General features: G+C 39.2%; 1 protein-coding gene across 3 annotated transcripts in view; it reads right to left on the reverse strand.

The window, feature by feature from the left end:
* The window catches only part of ANO4 (anoctamin 4), a 192,579-nt gene that overhangs the window by 60,173 nt on the left and 112,185 nt on the right, over positions 1-20,221 (reverse strand). For all 3 annotated transcript variants that reach the window (XM_075600676.1, XM_075600675.1, XM_075600677.1), the window contains 3 exons: positions 16,321-16,421; positions 14,102-14,146; positions 4,202-4,333 (listed from right to left, as the gene is read on the reverse strand). In XM_075600676.1, the coding sequence (XP_075456791.1) occupies positions 4,202-4,333; positions 14,102-14,146; positions 16,321-16,421 (278 nt within the window). The remainder of the gene's footprint in view (positions 1-4,201; positions 4,334-14,101; positions 14,147-16,320; positions 16,422-20,221) is intronic.

Here is a 20,221-nt window from a genome sequence, read left to right on the forward strand (position 1 = left end):
ATGTGTCAAATTTCCGCCGCAAACTTTCAGACAAACTTATGTTTCTTTGCAAACCCACAAAAGTTTGTTCGAACATTTTATTTTTTTTAAAAGACGCTAAAGCATGTAATTCCGCTAATGCTCACACCCACAAAACTTAAACGGACAACTTTAAAAAAAAACTTGCAGTTACCTCCATTCAGAAACTCCAAGTCCTACCCTTAAGGAGAAGGGAGTGGGCAAGGAGAAAAAGGCCCCCTAATAACATGCACTCATCAACCACATAGGATATGTGATATAGTATCAGTACAGAAGTCAGGGTACATATACATGGAGAAAGTCCCTGACATACAGATGTGCAATGGATAACTTAAAATACTTGAATAGCTCCTTAGACCAGTTTAAAATAAAAGGGACACTTACACATAATACAGAGCCTCCTTGTGACACAGTGTGCAGTATCAGAAGGAGGTCTTCGAATAGAGAGACCTCCCTGTGACACGGTGTACAAAAGTTAGTGGAGGTTTGCTATTGTCAACCCTTACCCTAAGAAAATGCAGGGATAAAATAAAACACTAAAAAATGGTAAGTAGCTACTGCAATGATAGAAGGGGAGAGGGTACTCCTAATAACAGTCCTGCAGAGGTAGATACTACAAGTATAGAAGGGAAGGGGAAATTGGAGCTACAAATAGCCTGCCCACAATATCTCCGTAGAGATGAATAATCGGGAACAATGGTCCCAATGTATAATTATTAGTTAACAATATGTAAGTGCTTAGAAAATAGATCACTAGGTACCTAACACTAATTAAGCAACGATAGATAAAATACTAATGACCTAATGAATCCTACTTTCTATGGCCACGGGGAATGGACAGGCGGCTAGGTGATTATAGCTAGTAAAGTAGAATGAAACTGATTGGAGTAGTGTAAGGTGACTATACTCGACTCCAGCTAATTTCTAAAAAATCAGGTGTATAATGTACCTAATTTTAATGGAGATAACAAATGTCAGTAGTCTCCCTAAAACTACCTACAACAAAGGTGTAATAGGGAGTGAATTGTATAAAGTAATGTGTGACTCCACTAAGTGTGTCCTCATGTAAGAGGATACAATACAATTCTATTATTTTAGTGGCCCAGCCTGAGCATAGGTGCTTTGTCAAGCACAATAACACTGCAGAGTAGTTTAACCGTAGTTATACTTAGCTAGAGCTGATGGTAACGGTGTTCCGGTCTGGGACTGAGACCCACTCCCTTCTCCTTAAGGGTAGGACTTGGAGTTTCTGTAACTATATATCCCTTTTCCCCTAATGCACCCACCACTTATTATAGACAGAGGCTGAGCTCCATTCGGACCATGAAATCTCTGTCTCTCCTCTGCTCTAGCAAAGCCCATATTTCATTTTCCGGATGGATGTAACTGAAAGGCTTTTTAAAATTTTGCTTAATTTGTATGCAAATGTTTGCATAATCACATGTAAAAAATACATAGAGAGAGATTACTTTTTTGTAACGGAGGCGAATTTCACACAAAAAAGTCTAACGTGCGAAGAAACACCATTTTCGGATTTGAATTTTGCCCATCTCTATTTATGAACCGTTAAGGTGAATGGGCTATATGGTGTCTCCTGTAATGGCCCCGCTTAGTAAATACATCCTTATATTTTTCTCTAACAGGCATTACAGGAAAGATGTACAAGAAATCAGTGATGGTCCAACCATGGAACTTTTTCAGCATAATTTATTCCCAATAAATTATTTTGTCTTGGGTGATGCAGATGGGATATAACAAAATCCATGACCTTGAATTATTAGACTATAGTGACTTATTTTTGTTGCATGCAAAATAAGACATTGTTATTGCTTTTAGCTTTGAGTTAATAAGTTGTAATCTACTCTTAGAAAGCTAACATTTGCATGCCTTCATTATCTTGCCTAGTTATATTTAAGACATCTACTGCACTTATTGACAAAGTCCATCAAAAAAGGGCAAACACAATCACTAGCAAATGTCAAGCACAAATAGAAGTCATCATAACCTTAACTTACAAAAAACAAGCATGTCTATTGACCTCAAAACATTATATATTCCAAAGTGCCATTGAAAGGGTTGGCTTTCTCCCATAGACAAGATCACATTACAGGAAAGATAAGCACGTTGTAGTTCAAGGGATGGACAAATATGCACTTAATGATCAAAATGTTACTCAATCCTGCCACAACATCTCATATTTCTCTGGCTACATAAATACGTGGCCACTATCCGGCCAATCGTGTAAAAATATCATATAATAATGATATGCACATATACTGTAATACATAAACCAAAATAAGTATTTGCTCCTTCAATTGAATGATACATTTTGTAGAGGGATGCAAGTGTACATGGAAGCTTGTAGAACAATGGTCTGGCAGCTGTATTCTTCTAGAGGGGGACAGATTCAGTGTGGGTTCTGAAACCTTTTCATAGACCAACAAGAGAGTTCTTCAAAGATATAATAGTTTGTAGGGTAACTAAAGAAGAAACCTATGAGGCATGAAATGTTCTTCACACTTGCATTTCTTAAGATATTTTTTAATGTCCCATTAAAAGCTATACCTACCATTAAAAAGTACAACCCTCAATGAATCTACATGCACTTTTTAATATGTGAACTCATGAATGAACACTACATAAATGAAGGGAATAAATTTAATATTGACGACAAAAGAGGAAGCAGAACCCGGACTGAAGAGAAAAAGTAAAAGAGAGGGGATCTACAGTATGGTTAAAAGATAAAAGCAAATATTTACGTTGTTAGTATTATCACTCTGATCATTTCTCAGTACGCGTCATAAGCATTGCAAAATATAATCCATTGACAATATAAAAAATTGTCATAATCAGACATGCCCAAGGAGGTCCTTTACCCCAACTATTCTTATCTCAGTATTTTACCAAAGATGTAATATTGTCATCCACATTATTTTACCTTCCTCCCCCTCTCTTTCTTCATGTTTCCATTTACACTGCAATTTATCTAAAACCGGAGGAACAGCAGGAATTCCATTTCATACAACTGGTATGCCTGTACTCGTTGTCTATACTGTATTTATACTACTGGTATGCCTGTACTCGTTGTCTATACTGTATTTATACTACTGGTATGCCTGTACTCGTTGTCTATACTGTATTTATACTACTGGTATGCCTGTACTCGTTGTCTATACTGTTTTTATACTGCTGGTATGCCTGTACTCATTGCCTATACTGTATTTATACTGCTGGTATGCCTGTACTCGTTGTCTATACTGTATTTATACTGCTGGTATGCCTGTACTCATTGTCTATACTGTATTTATACTGCTGGTATGCCTGTACTCGTTGTCTATACTGTATTTATACTGCTGGTATGCCTGTACTCATTGTCTATACTGTATTTATACTGCTGGTATGCCTGTACTCGTTGTCTATACTGTATTTATACTGCTGGTATGCCTGTACTCGTTGTCTATACTGTATTTATACTGCTGCTGCTACAATTATTCTAGTTTTCCATATGCTAATGCTGGCATTAATAATCTTAAGAAATTCACTCTGTATGCCACATATGAAAGGTCCCCCCAAACTGATGAAATAACAGACAGTACCCTGCTTCCCAATTGTTATATCGGATAAATCCTGCAATATTTTGTGCGCCAGTTTAGCACTCGGAAACATTTTATACATAGGCTTTCTAGTGTTCCCACTGGTCTAATGCCATAACGTTTCATTTCCAAGTAATTTACAGTTTCAAGGGACAGGTTAAATGTAGCCAACTGACACCTTTAAAAATAAATTAAAAAAATCAGATAAATATATAAATATATATATATATTTCAATTTATAGCATACACATGGTAAACAAATGCTTTGGTGACAAGATTATTTTCCAGTCTATAATGCCGCTGGTGAATTGTTAGCTTTGCTCTGGCGTTTATTTGAAAAGTAATTGTGGTGCCATCTTTAGTCAAACAGATACACAGAAGTAGTTGATATGCTTGAAACCAGCGTTCCGATCCAAAGTGATATTGTACATAGTAATTGTTTACAATATAGAAATAAGTAAGAGTGACTGAATCTTTCTAAGGAAGCAAATTACATTGATAGGTTGTTTTTCGATTTTTTTACTTTGACCCTCTACGTGGGACTGCTAAACCCCCCCCCCCAAACAAACCAATTAATAACGCAAACTTACTGGTGGATCCTCTGTTGACTGAAAGGCGCAGTGTAACAGTCATTCTCCTCAAGGTCTGGTATCGTCTCCTTGTCCAACCTCATGGGCTTTTTAGGCAACCATCCTCGAAACCTGCTTAATTGCTTCTCCATCCTTACATAAAAAAAAAGGTTGACAAACACCAACTAAGTACAGCTTTGTCCATTACAAACAATTCTGAATATCTGATTGCTATGCTGCCATAAATCATTTAAATGGCATAACTAACATGCTAATTTATGTGATAACATTATAGATATGCATGCAAGGTCTGTTGCTGCAATGCAATTTACACATACAAATATGTAGTATGTTTGTAGTATACAGTAAATTTAGACAATAAATCTTTTTTACTGTGACATAAAGAAGTGGCTGCAGAAGCCTTGACAGTTTCTCCTGCATACAAGGACTCGTGGTCCTATTTAATACGCTGTCAAGATGTTTCTACATAGTCAAAGAAGCTTTTTAAGTGGTTAATTTAATCCAGGCTTGCCTGACATGGAGAAGCAGCTTCACATCATATTGAATAAGGACCATTATCAGTGCAGGGGGCTGAATGCGGCAGCCCTGCCTGATATGTGATTTAATGCTTACGATGCATAGATTTATCTAATCTGAAACCATAGTAGACAAGCAAATACATTTGTCATTGTATAATTGTGATCTAAATTATATTGCATTGCATCTGTACTTCTGTTTACTATGCTAAATTGAATTAAATGCATGTACCTCTACATTTATTGTGATTACAGATCAACATTGGTTTACAAAAACCGTTTAGAAAATGGGTAAATGTCATCAAATAAGTATTCACAATTGGGCCTATAAAACAAACTAGCACATGCCAATGTTTCCAGACCATGATTCGTCCTGTTGGTGAATGGAATGTAAGCCTAAAATACTAATACTCAGACATAAGCAATACAGTTTGCGGCAATATGATTAGGGGTTCTCTTATCTCATTGTTGATGTCTGTGAATGCATGGGGTTAGGTACAAAGGTAGGTATCCTAAATATAAAAAAAAAGTCAGGGGTCAAATGTGGTCTTAGATTTCATAGCAGGTTGTACAATGGGCAGACTCCAGGGTCTTAGTGGTCCTTATTTTATAATAATGTCTGTGTTGCCTGCTAATTAGCATTGTTCCATTCATTTGGATCAATTTACAGTGTGGATTTCCCAAATGAAGCATGATAAAATGAGTGCGATATATTGTGTACCCTTCGATCTGTATTTTTTGTAAATCTAAACTGAAGTGAACAACACTATTCTCGGCTCTGGGGATCCATGCGGTTGCAGAGGTGGAAGTACTGCAATGTTATTTTAAGATTAAAAAATGAAAGAAAAAAACAATACGGCTGCTAGAGTTAAAAAGTAGAAAGTGGCAACATTGTATTCTGGCAGTCAAACTGAAGGAGTGAGGCTGACCACTGAAACTATAGCTCCCTCCAGACTAGAGTGATCTCTTCAATATGCTGTACTTACCATGTTATCAGATGTAGTCTATCAAACTAAACTGAAATGCAATCAAATAACCAGGATTGGAAGAAATCTGGATTAAGAGCGTATTAACCAAACAATATTCCCACTATGTGGTACTTTGGCTTTTCTCAGTAAGGGCAAGATATAGCCTATATAGCATATATGCAGGTTAATAGTAGCAAATAAAAGTAATGACTATTTAAACATTGCCACTATCATGATACTAGTTTAGTAGTTTAGTTTGAGTGTGCATACACTGGCGACACACTTTATTCGAGCTTGGCTAGTCCCACGAATTCGGGTATACCCGGGTGTATTGAGGTTTGTGACTGTTTTCTGCCCGAGTGCATTGGGTTATTTTCCAAGCAGGGATTGAAGCATTTTATTCCCGCTGGCTGCAATACTGCACAGTATATATATATATACTGCATTACAATTCATGAATTTATGCCATCTGGTAGACACGCGAAGCATTGCAGCCTATTAAATCCTAATCATTATCATTTAACAGATCAGCCGCCCGTCAGCCAGGCATGAACCCAGGCTGGGAAGGCAAACGCAACGGGGCTTGTCAGAGGTGAGGAGCGGCGCATTCCAGGTATCTGCCAGGTACATACCGGGTATTTGCTCGAATAAAGTGTGTCGGTGCAGTATGTATGGTGATTTGGGCACTATTTTACACATAAATAACCCAATAAATATTTTTAAGATATAATGGAAATTCTGTAGTATAAAACCTCATCTATATGAATTAATATTGCACTATATAAACGAACAGCAGTGGTCACGAGGAATCCGGAAGTGAAGTCAGACGCCATAGAGAAGCACCCACTAGGCACCTGTGAGATTCCCTGCACATATCAACATGCTGATTTCTCTCCTTTGCGGTGTCTATGCAAGTTGTAAATCATTACCTCCGGTGTGAGGGGGGAACTGCTCCGCTCCTCTGGCAACCCGAGACAAAGTGGCGGCGGCCATCTTGGGATGGCTCCGCATGTAATGAAGCGGGACTATTAGTCCCATAATCCTCGGGGGAGAACAGGACACATGGGCTGTCCCAGCCAATGGGATGACTGCAGCTTTTTGGAGCAGGATATCCTCCGCGGACGGAGAGCCCGCGAGTGAGTCAGCAAGGAGCCTCTGGAGGGAGAGGTGCTGTCGCAGGAGAAAGTAAGCTACTGGACTAGGCCAGTGCATTTCCCCTAGGCCCCAGTTCGGCCCCCATCCCTACAAAGAGTGATATTGTAGGGACTGCCCATAGCCATAGGGATTGCCCAGTAGCGCGACCACAGTGGAACGCAGGACTTTGTGCGAGACACTCCGGCTGGAGCTTGCACCACGTGGAGGATCTGGATCCTTAGGCGAGAGAGAATTGCAGTCGGAGGCCCCGCTGCGTGGGACCTGCTTCAGCATAATTCTGCAAACTGCTCCTGGGTACTGGAGTACCCAGGAAGGTACCCAACGTGCACCATCAGACAAGGGAGTGTAGTGCTGCCCTGGGACATACATTTGGGAAGGGTAGCTTGGTTGGACACCCAGGTATAGGTGCCCAAGCACCCTCAGGGTATTTGGGGTTAGCTACCCCAGCGGTTCTATTATTATATTACTGTATTGTGTGACCTGTGTTTATTATTGTCTGAGTTATATTTTGGGACAACAGTAAAGACGATATATATATATTGGTTGTGATAGTATTATTGCTGAGTATGTTGTTTCCTATGAGGAGCAAATCCCGCCTACACTGGGATCCTCATAGGTGGAGGCGCTGCACACAAAGAGAGAGATTTAGTACCCCAGGCTCCCCAGAAGCGGAGGCTTTGGCCTCCTGTGAGCCTCATAGGTAATAGCAGCACGCGTAATCGCCCACGGTTTCCCATAGTCAAAGGGAAAGGGGGTTACACACATAATAGACTATTGGTGTTTCTTCTTCTTTTGTTCCATTTCTGTACAAACATAGTGAAGGAGAATATGTATCTTTAATCTGGGATGCGATTTAAAGCCACAGCTATACATTGCTTATTTTATAGGCACTCCATGTAAGTGCATTTGCTATTTTTTCAACCTATTTGAAATTTTTTGAAAATAGTACACTATATTTTTTATTCTTTCCATTTTTCCCTGTCTGCTGATGAGGACTTTGCACTGGAAATCTTCTAGAAACTACTATATAATCCCAACAGGAATAAAATGCCATTTCTGCTCAGTTAAAAGGTGCAGACTCATCTCATTGCAGCAAGAATTGAATTTAATCTGATGCCTTTTTCTTAAACTACAATCATGTGAAAGTATTAGTATTTTTTAATTGTGAACATTGCAATCTGAATCTTGGGACAGCTCTTTAATCTCTACATTGCACATGAATCACCTTTGGTATCATCATTTGTTTTTACATTTCAAAGTAAAATGTTGACAAACATTGTTAGAATCAGATGTAATTTATTTATGTAAATGAACATTGTAATTAATAAATTAAAAAAATAATTATACAATAAATACCCCAATCCCCTAGATTTTACACATTAGACATGGTAGTGACATTAGTTCCCTGGACTGCTAGATGGGACGGCGCTTTTGAAACCACTAAGCACCTAATGAAAGCATACAGTAAATATGCAGTATTTGATTGAGGCACTTTGCTGAACACGTCATTGATTAGTTAAATAAACTCATTGTCATATATGATTTCAAACTGCTTCACATGCAATTAAATATCTTGAAACTTTATTCCAACGTACATTTGGTAAATCAGAGACAGGACCAACTTATTATGAGTCAGTTTGTCACGTACTGCCATTGAGTCACTTCCCCTTTAAATGCTTTAACTCTTAGAGTGCCCCGAGACGTAGTTATTACGCTATAGGGTCTGGCACTCCAGGGGCCCCGTTACATGTACATCTGTTAAAAAAAAAAAGAAGCTCAGTTTGATAGGAGAGATCGCTTCCTGATACGAGGAAAGGAAGGGGAATGACTCCACGTGGCACTATGGGGCCCAGGTCTCCTCCAGCACTCAACGGGTTAAACTAGGTTTATGTTTTGTCGTGAATATAGACAGAATGTACTTAATGCCTAATATACACAGAAAATGTATATACTGTAAGTATTTCAACTGCATATACACTGGCAGTTGAATCTACACAAGGTTTTTAATGCAAGCTGCATTTAGGGCAATAACGGGGGTTATACAGCATACGGAACACATAGATAATGCATCTACAAGACAATATTTTGTCATCAATGTGTGTTAATTGCTTTCCTAATACACCTGATTGTCGTGTCTGTGATTTTTAAACAGAGATGTATAATACATCTTTGAGCCTGTGAGCACTGTGCTGTGTGGCTGAATTGAAGTTTGTTTCAAGTGCAGTTGGTTAGTTATTTAATCTGTTAGTTTGGCACGTAGTACTCCATAGTTCATTAGAGCAGGGTTGAAAATGACACTAAATGCAGCACATCTTACCACATCTACGTGCACTTGAAGCAGCTATTCCAGGGGGCATACTGCTGTAGGAAGTGTCAGCAGATGGGCTCTTTGGAGTCTTAAATTGTTGATCTGAAGATGCAATTTGCAACATTGAGGGACATTAACAACCTTGAAAAGAGTTTATTGCTCACTATGCATGCCATGGCTGGTACTAGTGATACAGAGGGTGGAGCTGTGACTAAGGACCAGGAATAGGTAGGTAAAAGGGTAACAGTTAGCATAGGAGTGAGGCAGGCCAGTTCTGAGTTGAGCCATCCCAGTAGATTTGCCAGATTTGGGTGAAGATATTGGGGTAGTCGGGGCAGGAATGTCAAGGCTGGGAGAGACTGATTCCGCTAAAAGCCAGGGAGATAGTCCCTCCAACACGGAGGGTCCTTAGGATACTCAGAGACCTTGACAGGTTGTGCTGGTAGGGAACTCAATCATTACTAGGGTAGAGAGGGAAATATGTTCCTGTGACCGCATGAACAAATAGTTGTCTCCTGGGTGGTCGAGGTCGACACATTGCAGATCAGGTAGACAGATTGTTGGGAGGGGCTGGAAATGACCCCGCGGTCTGGTACATATCAGCACCAAGTATAAAGTTAAAGAAAGATGGAGGGAGCTAAAAAATGATTTTCAGGCAAGGACCTCTAAGATAGTATTTTCTGAAATACTACCAGCGCCATGCGCTACCCAAGGGAGACAGTTGGAGACTTAGGAGGTTAATGCATGGATAAGAAAGATGTGTAGGAAGGAGGTATTTGTGTTTTTTTAGAAAACTGGGATTCCTTCTATGAAAGGTGCTATATTTATAGTAGGGATGATTGCACCACAACGAAGAGGGATTTTCTGTGCTGGGGAGAGGATGTTAAAAAGGTTGGAGTTGATTTTAAACTACGAGAGAGGTGGAGGGACAAGCACTAGGTAATGAACTAGACAGAATAGATAGCAATGGGGAAATAGCTATGGGGGAATGTGGAGTTAAGTAAGCAGGGAGACATCCATATTAAATACAGATACTATTAGTAAACTTCTAACAAGTAAAATCAATGGGAGTACAAATGCAGGTGCAGATAAGATAACAATAGCACAGGCTGGTAGCAACCTTACGTGTATGCTTGCTAATGCTAGAAGCCTTGCCGATTAAATGGGAGAGCTTGAAATAATAGCCAGAAAGCAGCAATATGATATCATAGGCATTACTGAAACATGGTGGGATGAAACATTACTGGGCAGTGAATTTATAGGGTTATTCCCTCTTTTGGAGGGATCAAGCAAATAGAAGTGTTGGTGGAGTATGTTTATATGTTAAACCAGATTTAAAACCTATTATAATGGAAGATGTCTATGAATGAATTGATGAAAATGTAGAAACTTGGTGGAAAGAAATTAGCAGTGGAGGTAAAAGTACAAACCAATGATTGTTGGGATATGCTATAAACCACCAAATATCTGTGAGATTGAGGAAGCCAAACTAATTTAGCAAATGGAGAAAGCAGAAAAATTAGGTCATGTTTTAATAATGGGTGATTTTAATTATCCAGACATCGACTGGAGCAATGAGGAAAAATGAAATAGGTTTTTGGGGGTACTATAAGATAATTACATGGCCCAAATTGATGAATCAACCAGGGGAGTGGCATTGCTGAATTTGGTAATATCAAACAATGTAGAAGTAATAACAAATATTAATGTCAGAACATTTGGAAATTGTGATCATAACGACATAAATAAATCATTTGAAATAAACAAAAAATATATATTATATAGAATTAACAGAGACTTAATTTTACAAAGGCAGATTTGAGTAAACTAAAGAAGAGTCTATAAGGAATAAATAGGATTGCAGGATAAAATATGATAGAAAAATGGTCAGTCTTTAAAATATTGTTAGAAAAGTACACTTATCAGTGTATATATATCCTTAGATAATAAATATAAAAGAAACAAGTTTTGAACCAATGTATATAAATAAACAGGTAGATGAAGAAATAGAAAGGAAGAGACAGGCCTTTAGATTCCAAAAGTCAGAAGGGGCAGAGGCATCAAATTAGGATGATAACAATTAGGTTATATGTAACAAACGTTGCAAAAGGGCAACTGGCAAAAAAATGGAAATTAAAAAAGTATTGCAATAGAAAGTAAGATCAATGCAAAAAAGTTATTCAAGGAAACTAATAACAAAGATTAGAAAAGAGCATACAGGACCCTTTCAGTGTGAGATGGGCAGGCAAATTATAGGAGATAAGGAAAAGGCGGAGGTATTAAATATATTCTCTGTCTATATATTTACCAAGGAGGAGTGAATTGTAAAACTATTGCATCTCGAGGAAGTCCCAACCTCTATACTAACTCAGATTTTCGTAACAGGAAGTGCAAAGGAAGCTTGATAAAATAAAGGTAAATAAAGCGCACACCCCCGCCCCTTCCCCCCCCCCCCCCCCACCATGGCATGCACCGTAAGAAGCTAAATTCAGTAATAGCCAAACCGTTATTTACTATTCAAGAACTTAATTTGCACCGGCTCAGTACCACAAGATTGGTGTAAAGCAGACGTGGTGCCTATATTTAAAAAGGGAGCTAGATCACAACCGGGGAATTACAGACGTGCAAGTCTGACATCAATAGTTGGGAAGCTACTTGCAAGTTTAGTATAGGATAATATTCAGGAATACCTAATGGATAACAACATTATTAGTAATTGTCAGAATGGATTTATGAGGGATTAGTCATGCCAAACTAACCGTATAAGGATGCTTGATAACCTTATAAGGCCACTTTTTCCTGTGTGTATATATATACCCCCGCATTGATATAACCTGCGAACCATAGCATTACCTCATACCGACACTGATCACGAAGTACATATAGATGGAATTAAATGCTGTATATACTCATACATAGAGGTAGGCCATTTGGATTTATTTTGGCCTTGATAATTTCGTCTATTACTAATATTAACCACTCATTACAACCGTCGCTGCGTACTATCTAGAGAGGCTACCTATCTGGCTAGTCGGCAATTGCGCATATATATACCTGGATCATATACATACACAGATATAGAGATATGAGTCTCTAGCCATCAAGCCGTCTCATATTGAGGATTTTAATGTTTTTCCCTGCATATAGATTATCACTATCGTCGTTGTTGCCATTTATGAATAAAATTGTATTGTTTTGCCTATTGGCCTTTTATCAGCATACCATTAGAGGGATATTGAGATCCCAGGACATTGTGAGTCCAATTTTCCTATCTATACATTTGAGTGCATATTCTATGGTCTGTCTGTGATCACATGATCACTATCATTGTTTTGATTTTCGTCTGGACTTGGATAAACTTGAAACTTGGGCAGGAAAATGGCAGATGAGGCTTAATATAGATAAATGTAAGATTATGCATTCGGGAGTCAACAATAAGCAGGCTACTTACAAATGGGACAAAATTAGGTCAGTCATTAATGGAAAAGGATTTAGGAGTACTTGAAGACATCAGGCTTAGCAATAGTGCTCAATGTCAGGCAGTATCTGCAAAGGCAAATAACATATAATCTTGCGTAAAACGGGGTGAAGATGGAAGGGAATAAATCTTCATTCTGCCACTGTATAAATCCATAGTAAGACCCCATCTTAAATATGGAGTACAGTTTTGGTCACCACTCCATAAAAAAAAATATTATGGAACTAGAAAAGGTACAGAGAAGAGCAACCAAATTTATAAAAGGGGTGGAAGATCTGACTTATGAGGAAAGGCTAACAAAATTAGATTTGATTATATTAGAAAAGAGGCACTCAAAAGAACTACTCTTCCCAAGGACAGTACAAGTGACACAGGGTCATTCCTTAAAATTGGAGGTAAGGAGATTCCACCAGCAATTAACAGGGTTTGTTACATTAAAGGCTGGTTAAAATATGGAATATATGACCCGTTGAGACTGCAATGGCAGATACAATAGAGAACGTTAAGAAATGTTAGACATCTTTTTTAGAAATGAAAGGTATACAGGCATAACCCAAATAGGTAAACATGGAAAGGATGTTGATCCAGGGAGAAAGCTGATTGCCATTACTGGTGTCAGGAATACATTTATTTTTCCCCTTATGAGACATCACTTGGGTTTCACTTTGTTTTTTTGTTTTTTGCCTTCCTCTGGATTAATATATGTTCTACTGTAAATACAAATATAGGATAAGTATTTGTCACCTAAATTTAATATAGGTTGAACTTGATGGACATATGTATTTTCTCAACCTCATATACTATGTAAGAAATATAACGGGATATTTTTGCCAAGCATAAGCATTAATATTGATTTTCCTTCCATCACGCAGAATAAAGTTAAGGAGTCTTCACTAAAGTTTGATAATGATTATCAGGCATGTCAACTTTCACTGAATATTAGCATTAACACTCTAATATGTCTCCATGAATTCTTACCAGTGGAATTACAGTAAGTACTATTCCATTAAAATGGCATATTTTAGTCATGAAACGCCTAAATCTCAGTTTTTGATCATTAAAAGACATTCACTTCAATAGCCATTAGAGATCAATAATGGCTATCAAATTGTAGAAAACAAACCTCTATGGCCAGGATTCACGGGAGCTCGATCCTACATTAACTTGCATAGAAGATAACGCGGGATCGAGCTTCTGCTTTCAATAAAAATCACATTGTGTTCAATGGAATTTCTCTCTCTTTGATAAATCTTGTGCTATTTTTTGCCCCTGTATCTCAATAGTGTTGGTAGAAACGATTCCTTTACTTGTGTATTTAAAAAGATATCTCCTCCTATGAATGATAATTACGAAACTACATGCAAATGGATGCAAACTGGAAAAGTGCTGTGAATAGTTGCGATATTCACCCTACAGGACACTAAAAGATTTATTGCCAAAAACTTCTCAGGTCACATACATGTTTATTTCACTGACCTGCTCATGAACTTGTATCGGCGGTGCAGGTAATAGATTTTTCTCCTGGAAGAACAGCAAAAATGAAGCCAGTCGAGAAGAAAACCCATCGTCAGTTATAGTATGAACTAGCAAGGAAGCAAAGGAGATTGAAGATAGAAGCCTGTAAGAGGTGGAGACTAAAGAGAGAGATTAACACAGACAACACCCACAGGAGGCTGTTGCAGAAATTATTTGTCGATATTTACTAAATGCTAAAGAAAAATCTATATTTTAGATTTGAGGTGTTATGTATGGGAACATACACAGAAGATTATATTTATATACAGTTTTTTTTTTTAAAATAACCTATTCCAGGTAATTTCCTTTGTTTTGTTTGTTTGATTTATTTTGTGTGGGAATGTATGTGTATATAGACACAGCAAATAAAAATACCACTAGTGAGCACATTCACATGTCTGACAGGTCAATAATCCTACCTTTCATCCATTATCTCTTAGCATACAGTGCTTCCACTGCAGCCTGGGATTCTGGGAAATGACATGCAAATCAGCACACAGTGTGTCACCTTTTGTCTATAGATACATATACATATTTATACACACATATGCAAATAATGGCAATATTGATAAATTGCCTGTGCTGAGAATGTTTATAAGAGCTACTTCGCATGTTCACGTTTAGCAGCGATACAGTGAATTAGATGTATAAATCAATCTTGGTTTGTGACTAACAATACTGCACGTAGTATGTATCAGCAGTTCCTGTTGGATGTTTGATATGCTTTGATTAGCAAAAGCTTGGCTGCCTACACAAATTGTAGCTGTTGTTGGACTGTGGCATCTTTAATAGCAATGTAATAAAATAACACATAAATTATAAATTATTTATACATAATTTATTTCTGCTTGTCCCCAATAACCTCAAGTGAGCCATTAAAAGATGAATTCTACTGCTCATGTTTTTATCTACTGTATGTGTGTATAAAATGTTCAGAAAATCTGTAGCATGCAGATTGCCTAGAACAGTGAATCCCCAAGTGGAGTCCTAAAGAACCCCAAACAGGTCCGGTTTAAAGGATATCCCTGGCTTCAGCACAGGTGGCTCAGTCAAAATCACTGAGCCCCTGATTGAGTTGGGAACCACTGGTCTAGAAGGAACATCAGTATCCAGCTATAATGTGACAACTGGCATCTCTAAGCAAATGACAAGCAGCAGCACACCCTCGCCAGGCCAAACAAAAATTCAGGTTTAGCCAAATTTATATATACAGCATATGAAAATGATACGGTCATTTTTCATCTTAAAATCCACATTCATTTATGAAAAACTATTTATTGGCAGCCATTTTGCTTTCTGTCAGCGACCTGTTTTATATTAACATAAAACTACAAAATCACTTGAAAATGTTTTGGGTTATTTTGCTATAAACTCTTTAACTAATGGCATTGCTGTAGTGGGATCAAGGTCTCTGTACACCAACATTTTAATTTTGAAAACACATGTAAATATCTAATTTTTTATTTATCTTATGTTAATGTGAAATCTGTATCGGACATTGTTGTATAAAAAAGGTGTTGGTTGTCTTCTGATTCTGTACCTGATGCAAAACGCCGATATTGACTTATCTGCTCCTGAAATACTGCAGCTGCTCATTTTCCTATGATACCCCAAGCCAACGACATGGAGAAGACTACAACTAAACGAAGAACTGTACTATTATTGTTTTTTTGTTGTTGCTGGATGCAGCTCAGCAGCTGTACACAATAACAAAGTGCGAAATGGCTGAACAGAGGCAATCCGTTTGAAACAGAAACGTAATCCTTCCCGGTAACAAAGCTTCTCACTACAAACTTACATGGAATGTGGATGCAAGAAATGCCATTAAAAAGGTCTCACAATGTAGCTAAAGGGTGTGCTTGGCTATTTGGGGGATGTACGTTAAAAGATGGTTTCCTCCATTTACTATAAACACATATTTGATATTGAGGGAGCAAATGGATAACGTAATGAAAGGCAAAAAGAGACACCAGTGCATGGAATTATAAAGTCCTTTTGATTCCTACGGTAGAAAGGAGGGGTGTTTGTTGTAAAACTTATATTTTAGGTGAGAATCTATAGGAAGCAAGCGCAAAAAGACACCTCCTCATGGCACAGCATGTTTTTTTTTTAATTCAAATGATATAAGGTTAAAAATATGAGAGAATCACTCACAATTGATATTCTTGATATGTACCTACCTGAAAGGCATCCTAACATTCATTAGCTCTGCATATCTTCCTAGTACTTCCCAAGGCGCATGCAATTTCATAAATATGATGTCACTGTTTGTGATAGATGACTGCAATGAGAAAACATAAGTAACTGGTAAGGTTGGAAAGTCCCCATTGAGGCAGAAAATGTCGATTTCTGCAATATTAGTTTCTGGACATGCTTGTATTTCTCAAGATATGTTCCTTCTATACTATTTTGCAAATAAGTATACTAGCCACGTAGTCTATGAAAAACATGTACAGTTACTGATTCTAATGCTACATACATGAATTCAGGTTTTTAAACACGTTTAAGTGCTAGCAAGGCCACTGCCTTACTGACAAGTCGCGACTACGTGATAACTTGGGTAGCGATCATGTTTTCGCGGCCTCGCCCTTTGATGGAAATGGAGAACTTCCGTTCCGATCACGTTCACCTGTTCCGTGATGTTCTCAGGGCTTCAAATAGGGCAGCAAATGAGTTCTATCCAATGTTAACTGAAAGCTAGTTCCGCATTCACCTTACAGAAAGGGGTAATGATGTGCTTGTTTGTTTATACAGCAGGTGTGTTTTTTGGAACTGTCTTGTATGACAAACAAACTGAAAGAAGAAATATTGCAAAACTCACACCGTTGTTATTGCTAAACAAATCTCTGCTAATCAGTGTTTCCTCGATTGATTAAAAACATTGGTCGTTAGTGTTAAATGACAAAGGGGCCTATGCTATAAGCCTCGGTAAACCACTTATCGAGGCCTTTCCGTCAAAAAGACCTACTACTATTCAGTAAGCCTTGATAAGTGGTCGATAACACCCTTTTGTGGGGTGGTAGCGGGGGATGGGGTTAACCCCTTAATTACTATAGTGGTTATAAACTGTTACGGTGATTAAGGGGTTAGGGGCCATTAGATTGTATTTTTTTTCTTGTATTCTTGCTGGCATCGGAGGACATGGACCTGGTGTATGCTGACGAGGATGCCCTTTATAATGGCAGTGGTAAGTTGAACATTGTATTTACTTTATTAATGCTGGCTGGCTAATGTTTGATATTATAATGGGCAAATGCACTATTATCCATATGTGGATAATAGTAATTTTGCCTATTACTGTACTTACTGTATGTGTTTTGGGGGGGGTTGTTGGGGGTAGAGGAGGTGGGTAGTAGGGTTGTTGTGTTTATTTTTGTTTCTTGGGGGGTAGAGAGATGGGGCTACTACCCCTTCACCCAAAGGATGGATGTTTAGGCCTTCCGGGGGGTAGCGGGACTGGTTAACCCCCTCATTACCATAGTGGTTCCCACCGCTGTGGTAGTGAAGGGGTTAACTCCTCCCGCACCCTTAAAGCCAGGCCTAAGCACCCACACTGGGACTACTACCCGCTTCATCCACCCCCTCTGCCCCAAGAAACAGGCTACTGTATTGAGGTTTAATTTAATTTTAATATAAATTTTAATACATGTAGATGAGCAGGGGGTCTCTGGAGCAGAACCGCGTTGATGTCCGGGGACCCCCTGCTTCCCGAGATACAGGCCCCATTTTGGGGTGCCGGTATCTCCTATATATTTAAATGTCTCGCGTCACGTGACTGTGGGAATAAAATGCATAGGAGATACCGGCACCCCTTAACGGGGCCTGTGTCTCAGGAATCAGTCAAATAAAAATAGGCGGACTTGCTTATTACAACACAAAAGGACATTATAATTTATGCATATAAGTTGTGTTTGGTAATTTCTACATACAATTATACTAATGTTTCTTGTTTAGAATGTAACATTTACACTGGCTTTCACCCATATTGTTTTTATAATAATGAATGCCATTCCACCTTCTAATTCCATTCCACATTATGGAGATATGACAAAGTAAAAATGCTAAAATGTGTACTTAGAATTAAGTCTTAAGGTAATGTTCCATATTTATTTTGTTTTTCTCTTGATATATCCACTGACCCAAACCCTCAACCAAGACAGGCATTGCGGAACTACACAGTTTAAAAGCGGTGTTCCAGTCAGTGTTGAGAGAGGTGAACCTTGAGCTGGACTCCCTTGGGGAGCGGACAACGGCCCTCGAGGAGAAGCTAGAACAAACTCATGCTTCACAGACAGAAAAGGACATGGAGATCCACTCTCTGGGAGACTGCATGGCAGCCCTTTCGGACCAACAAGAGGACCAAGATACCAGGTCCCGGCGAAACAACATACGCATACGTGGAGTCCCAGAGTCAGCTAAGGCAGGGATGCACAAACTGGGAGGCGCAAGATTTTCGGAGGGGAGCGTGGCGTTTGCAGAGGCCCCTCGCTCTGAGGCCTCTGTAACATCCCCTACCTTGTCTTTGGTGATGCATCGCCATGGCAACGTGACGTCACGTGACCTCGCAACATCATTTGTTGGCCAAAGATAAGGTAAGAAGGGGGCGCGAGCAGGGAGGGAGAGCAGGCAGGGGGGCACAGCGGGGAAAGTTTGCGCACTCTGAGCTAATGCAGCGGACCAAATTGTCCAACGTATCCTTAAGCAACTCTTACTGGAACTAAAAGTAGAATAATTTACCCTGGACTGAGCACATAGAGCTCTCCAGCCTTAACCAGCAGCATCAGAGCTGCCCAGAGATATAATCGCAAGATGCCACGTCTTCCACACAAAGGAAGCTCTCATCCAGACAGCAAGATCCCACTCCACACTGAACCTAGATGGTGACCCATTCCAGGTAAATGCAGACCTCTCGCCAACAACCCTGGCCAGAAGATGGGAGATGTGCGCGTTTACAGCGGCCCTACACAAGAAAGAAATAAGGTACAAATGGGGATACCCCTTCCATTTGATGATTCCCCACGAAGTAACAACAATGATGGCCAGATATGTTTCAAAAGGTGCAGATCTATTATTCAGAGTCGGGATTGCCGGTGACATCTCGGAGGCTTCAGAAAGAGAATCACCATGACCAAGGCCCCGGAGTCCAGAGTTGACCAAGGTCCCTCAGCGAGGTGTCCGTAGCAGCCAACATGGAGTGCCACAGATTTGAGCTAACGTCCTGTGAGGTCCGTTGTTTACGGAAGAAGGGCCCTACCTGAGATGACCCTGAGGTCTCATTCGAGATTCCAAAGCCACTGAATAACTTGCAGAGAGGTTCCACACGGTGATGGGGGACCCCCCCACCTTTTTTTTTTGTTATTGGCTCAACCTTCTCCTCCATTTCTCTCTCCCGTACTTGGCCCCATGGATGGACCCGTTGGCAGGCCCACAGGTGCAGGAGAGTGGGAAGTGACAGGCAGGGGCAGTGGCAGGCCCTGTTAAGAGGCTAAGTGAACTTTATTTTTATTTTATATGTGTACAGTTAGACTCGGCTCACATTTTGATAATGTTACTGTTGTTATAAATTTCGAGTAATGTGCAGTACTCAACATAGGAATATATTTAAGGCTGTTGTTACCTAAGCATACATTGCATTCATTGAGCCATAGACTAACAGTACTAGCGATACCCTGAGATATTCTATTTTATCTGGGGATTCCCAATAATTACACGTGAGATAACCCCATATCATATACGCAACAAGTTCTCAGTTAGAAACTGTTCCCACCCTTCTAATGTTACGATTATTATCAGCTTTTAGCTATGTTTGTTTCTCAAGGGTAATCAATGCTATGGACATATAAATAAGCACAGCCCTCATTCGGACATATATTAATGGAGCCAGTGATAGATTGGTACAACCCACTCATTACAAATATGACCAATCCTAGCAGAACCTAGAATTTTACAGTCCCAGTTCCCATGTTAGACAATGTTTCCAGTGATTCCCAAGTAGTACTGTACCTCTGAGTCAAACACATCCTATTCAGTGAAAAGGGGAGCCACCTCCCCTTCTACACAAATGAATACATTTATGAGAGC

This window comes from Ascaphus truei, chromosome 5, assembly GCF_040206685.1.
Source record: "Ascaphus truei isolate aAscTru1 chromosome 5, aAscTru1.hap1, whole genome shotgun sequence".
Lineage (NCBI taxonomy): Eukaryota > Metazoa > Chordata > Amphibia > Anura > Ascaphidae > Ascaphus > Ascaphus truei.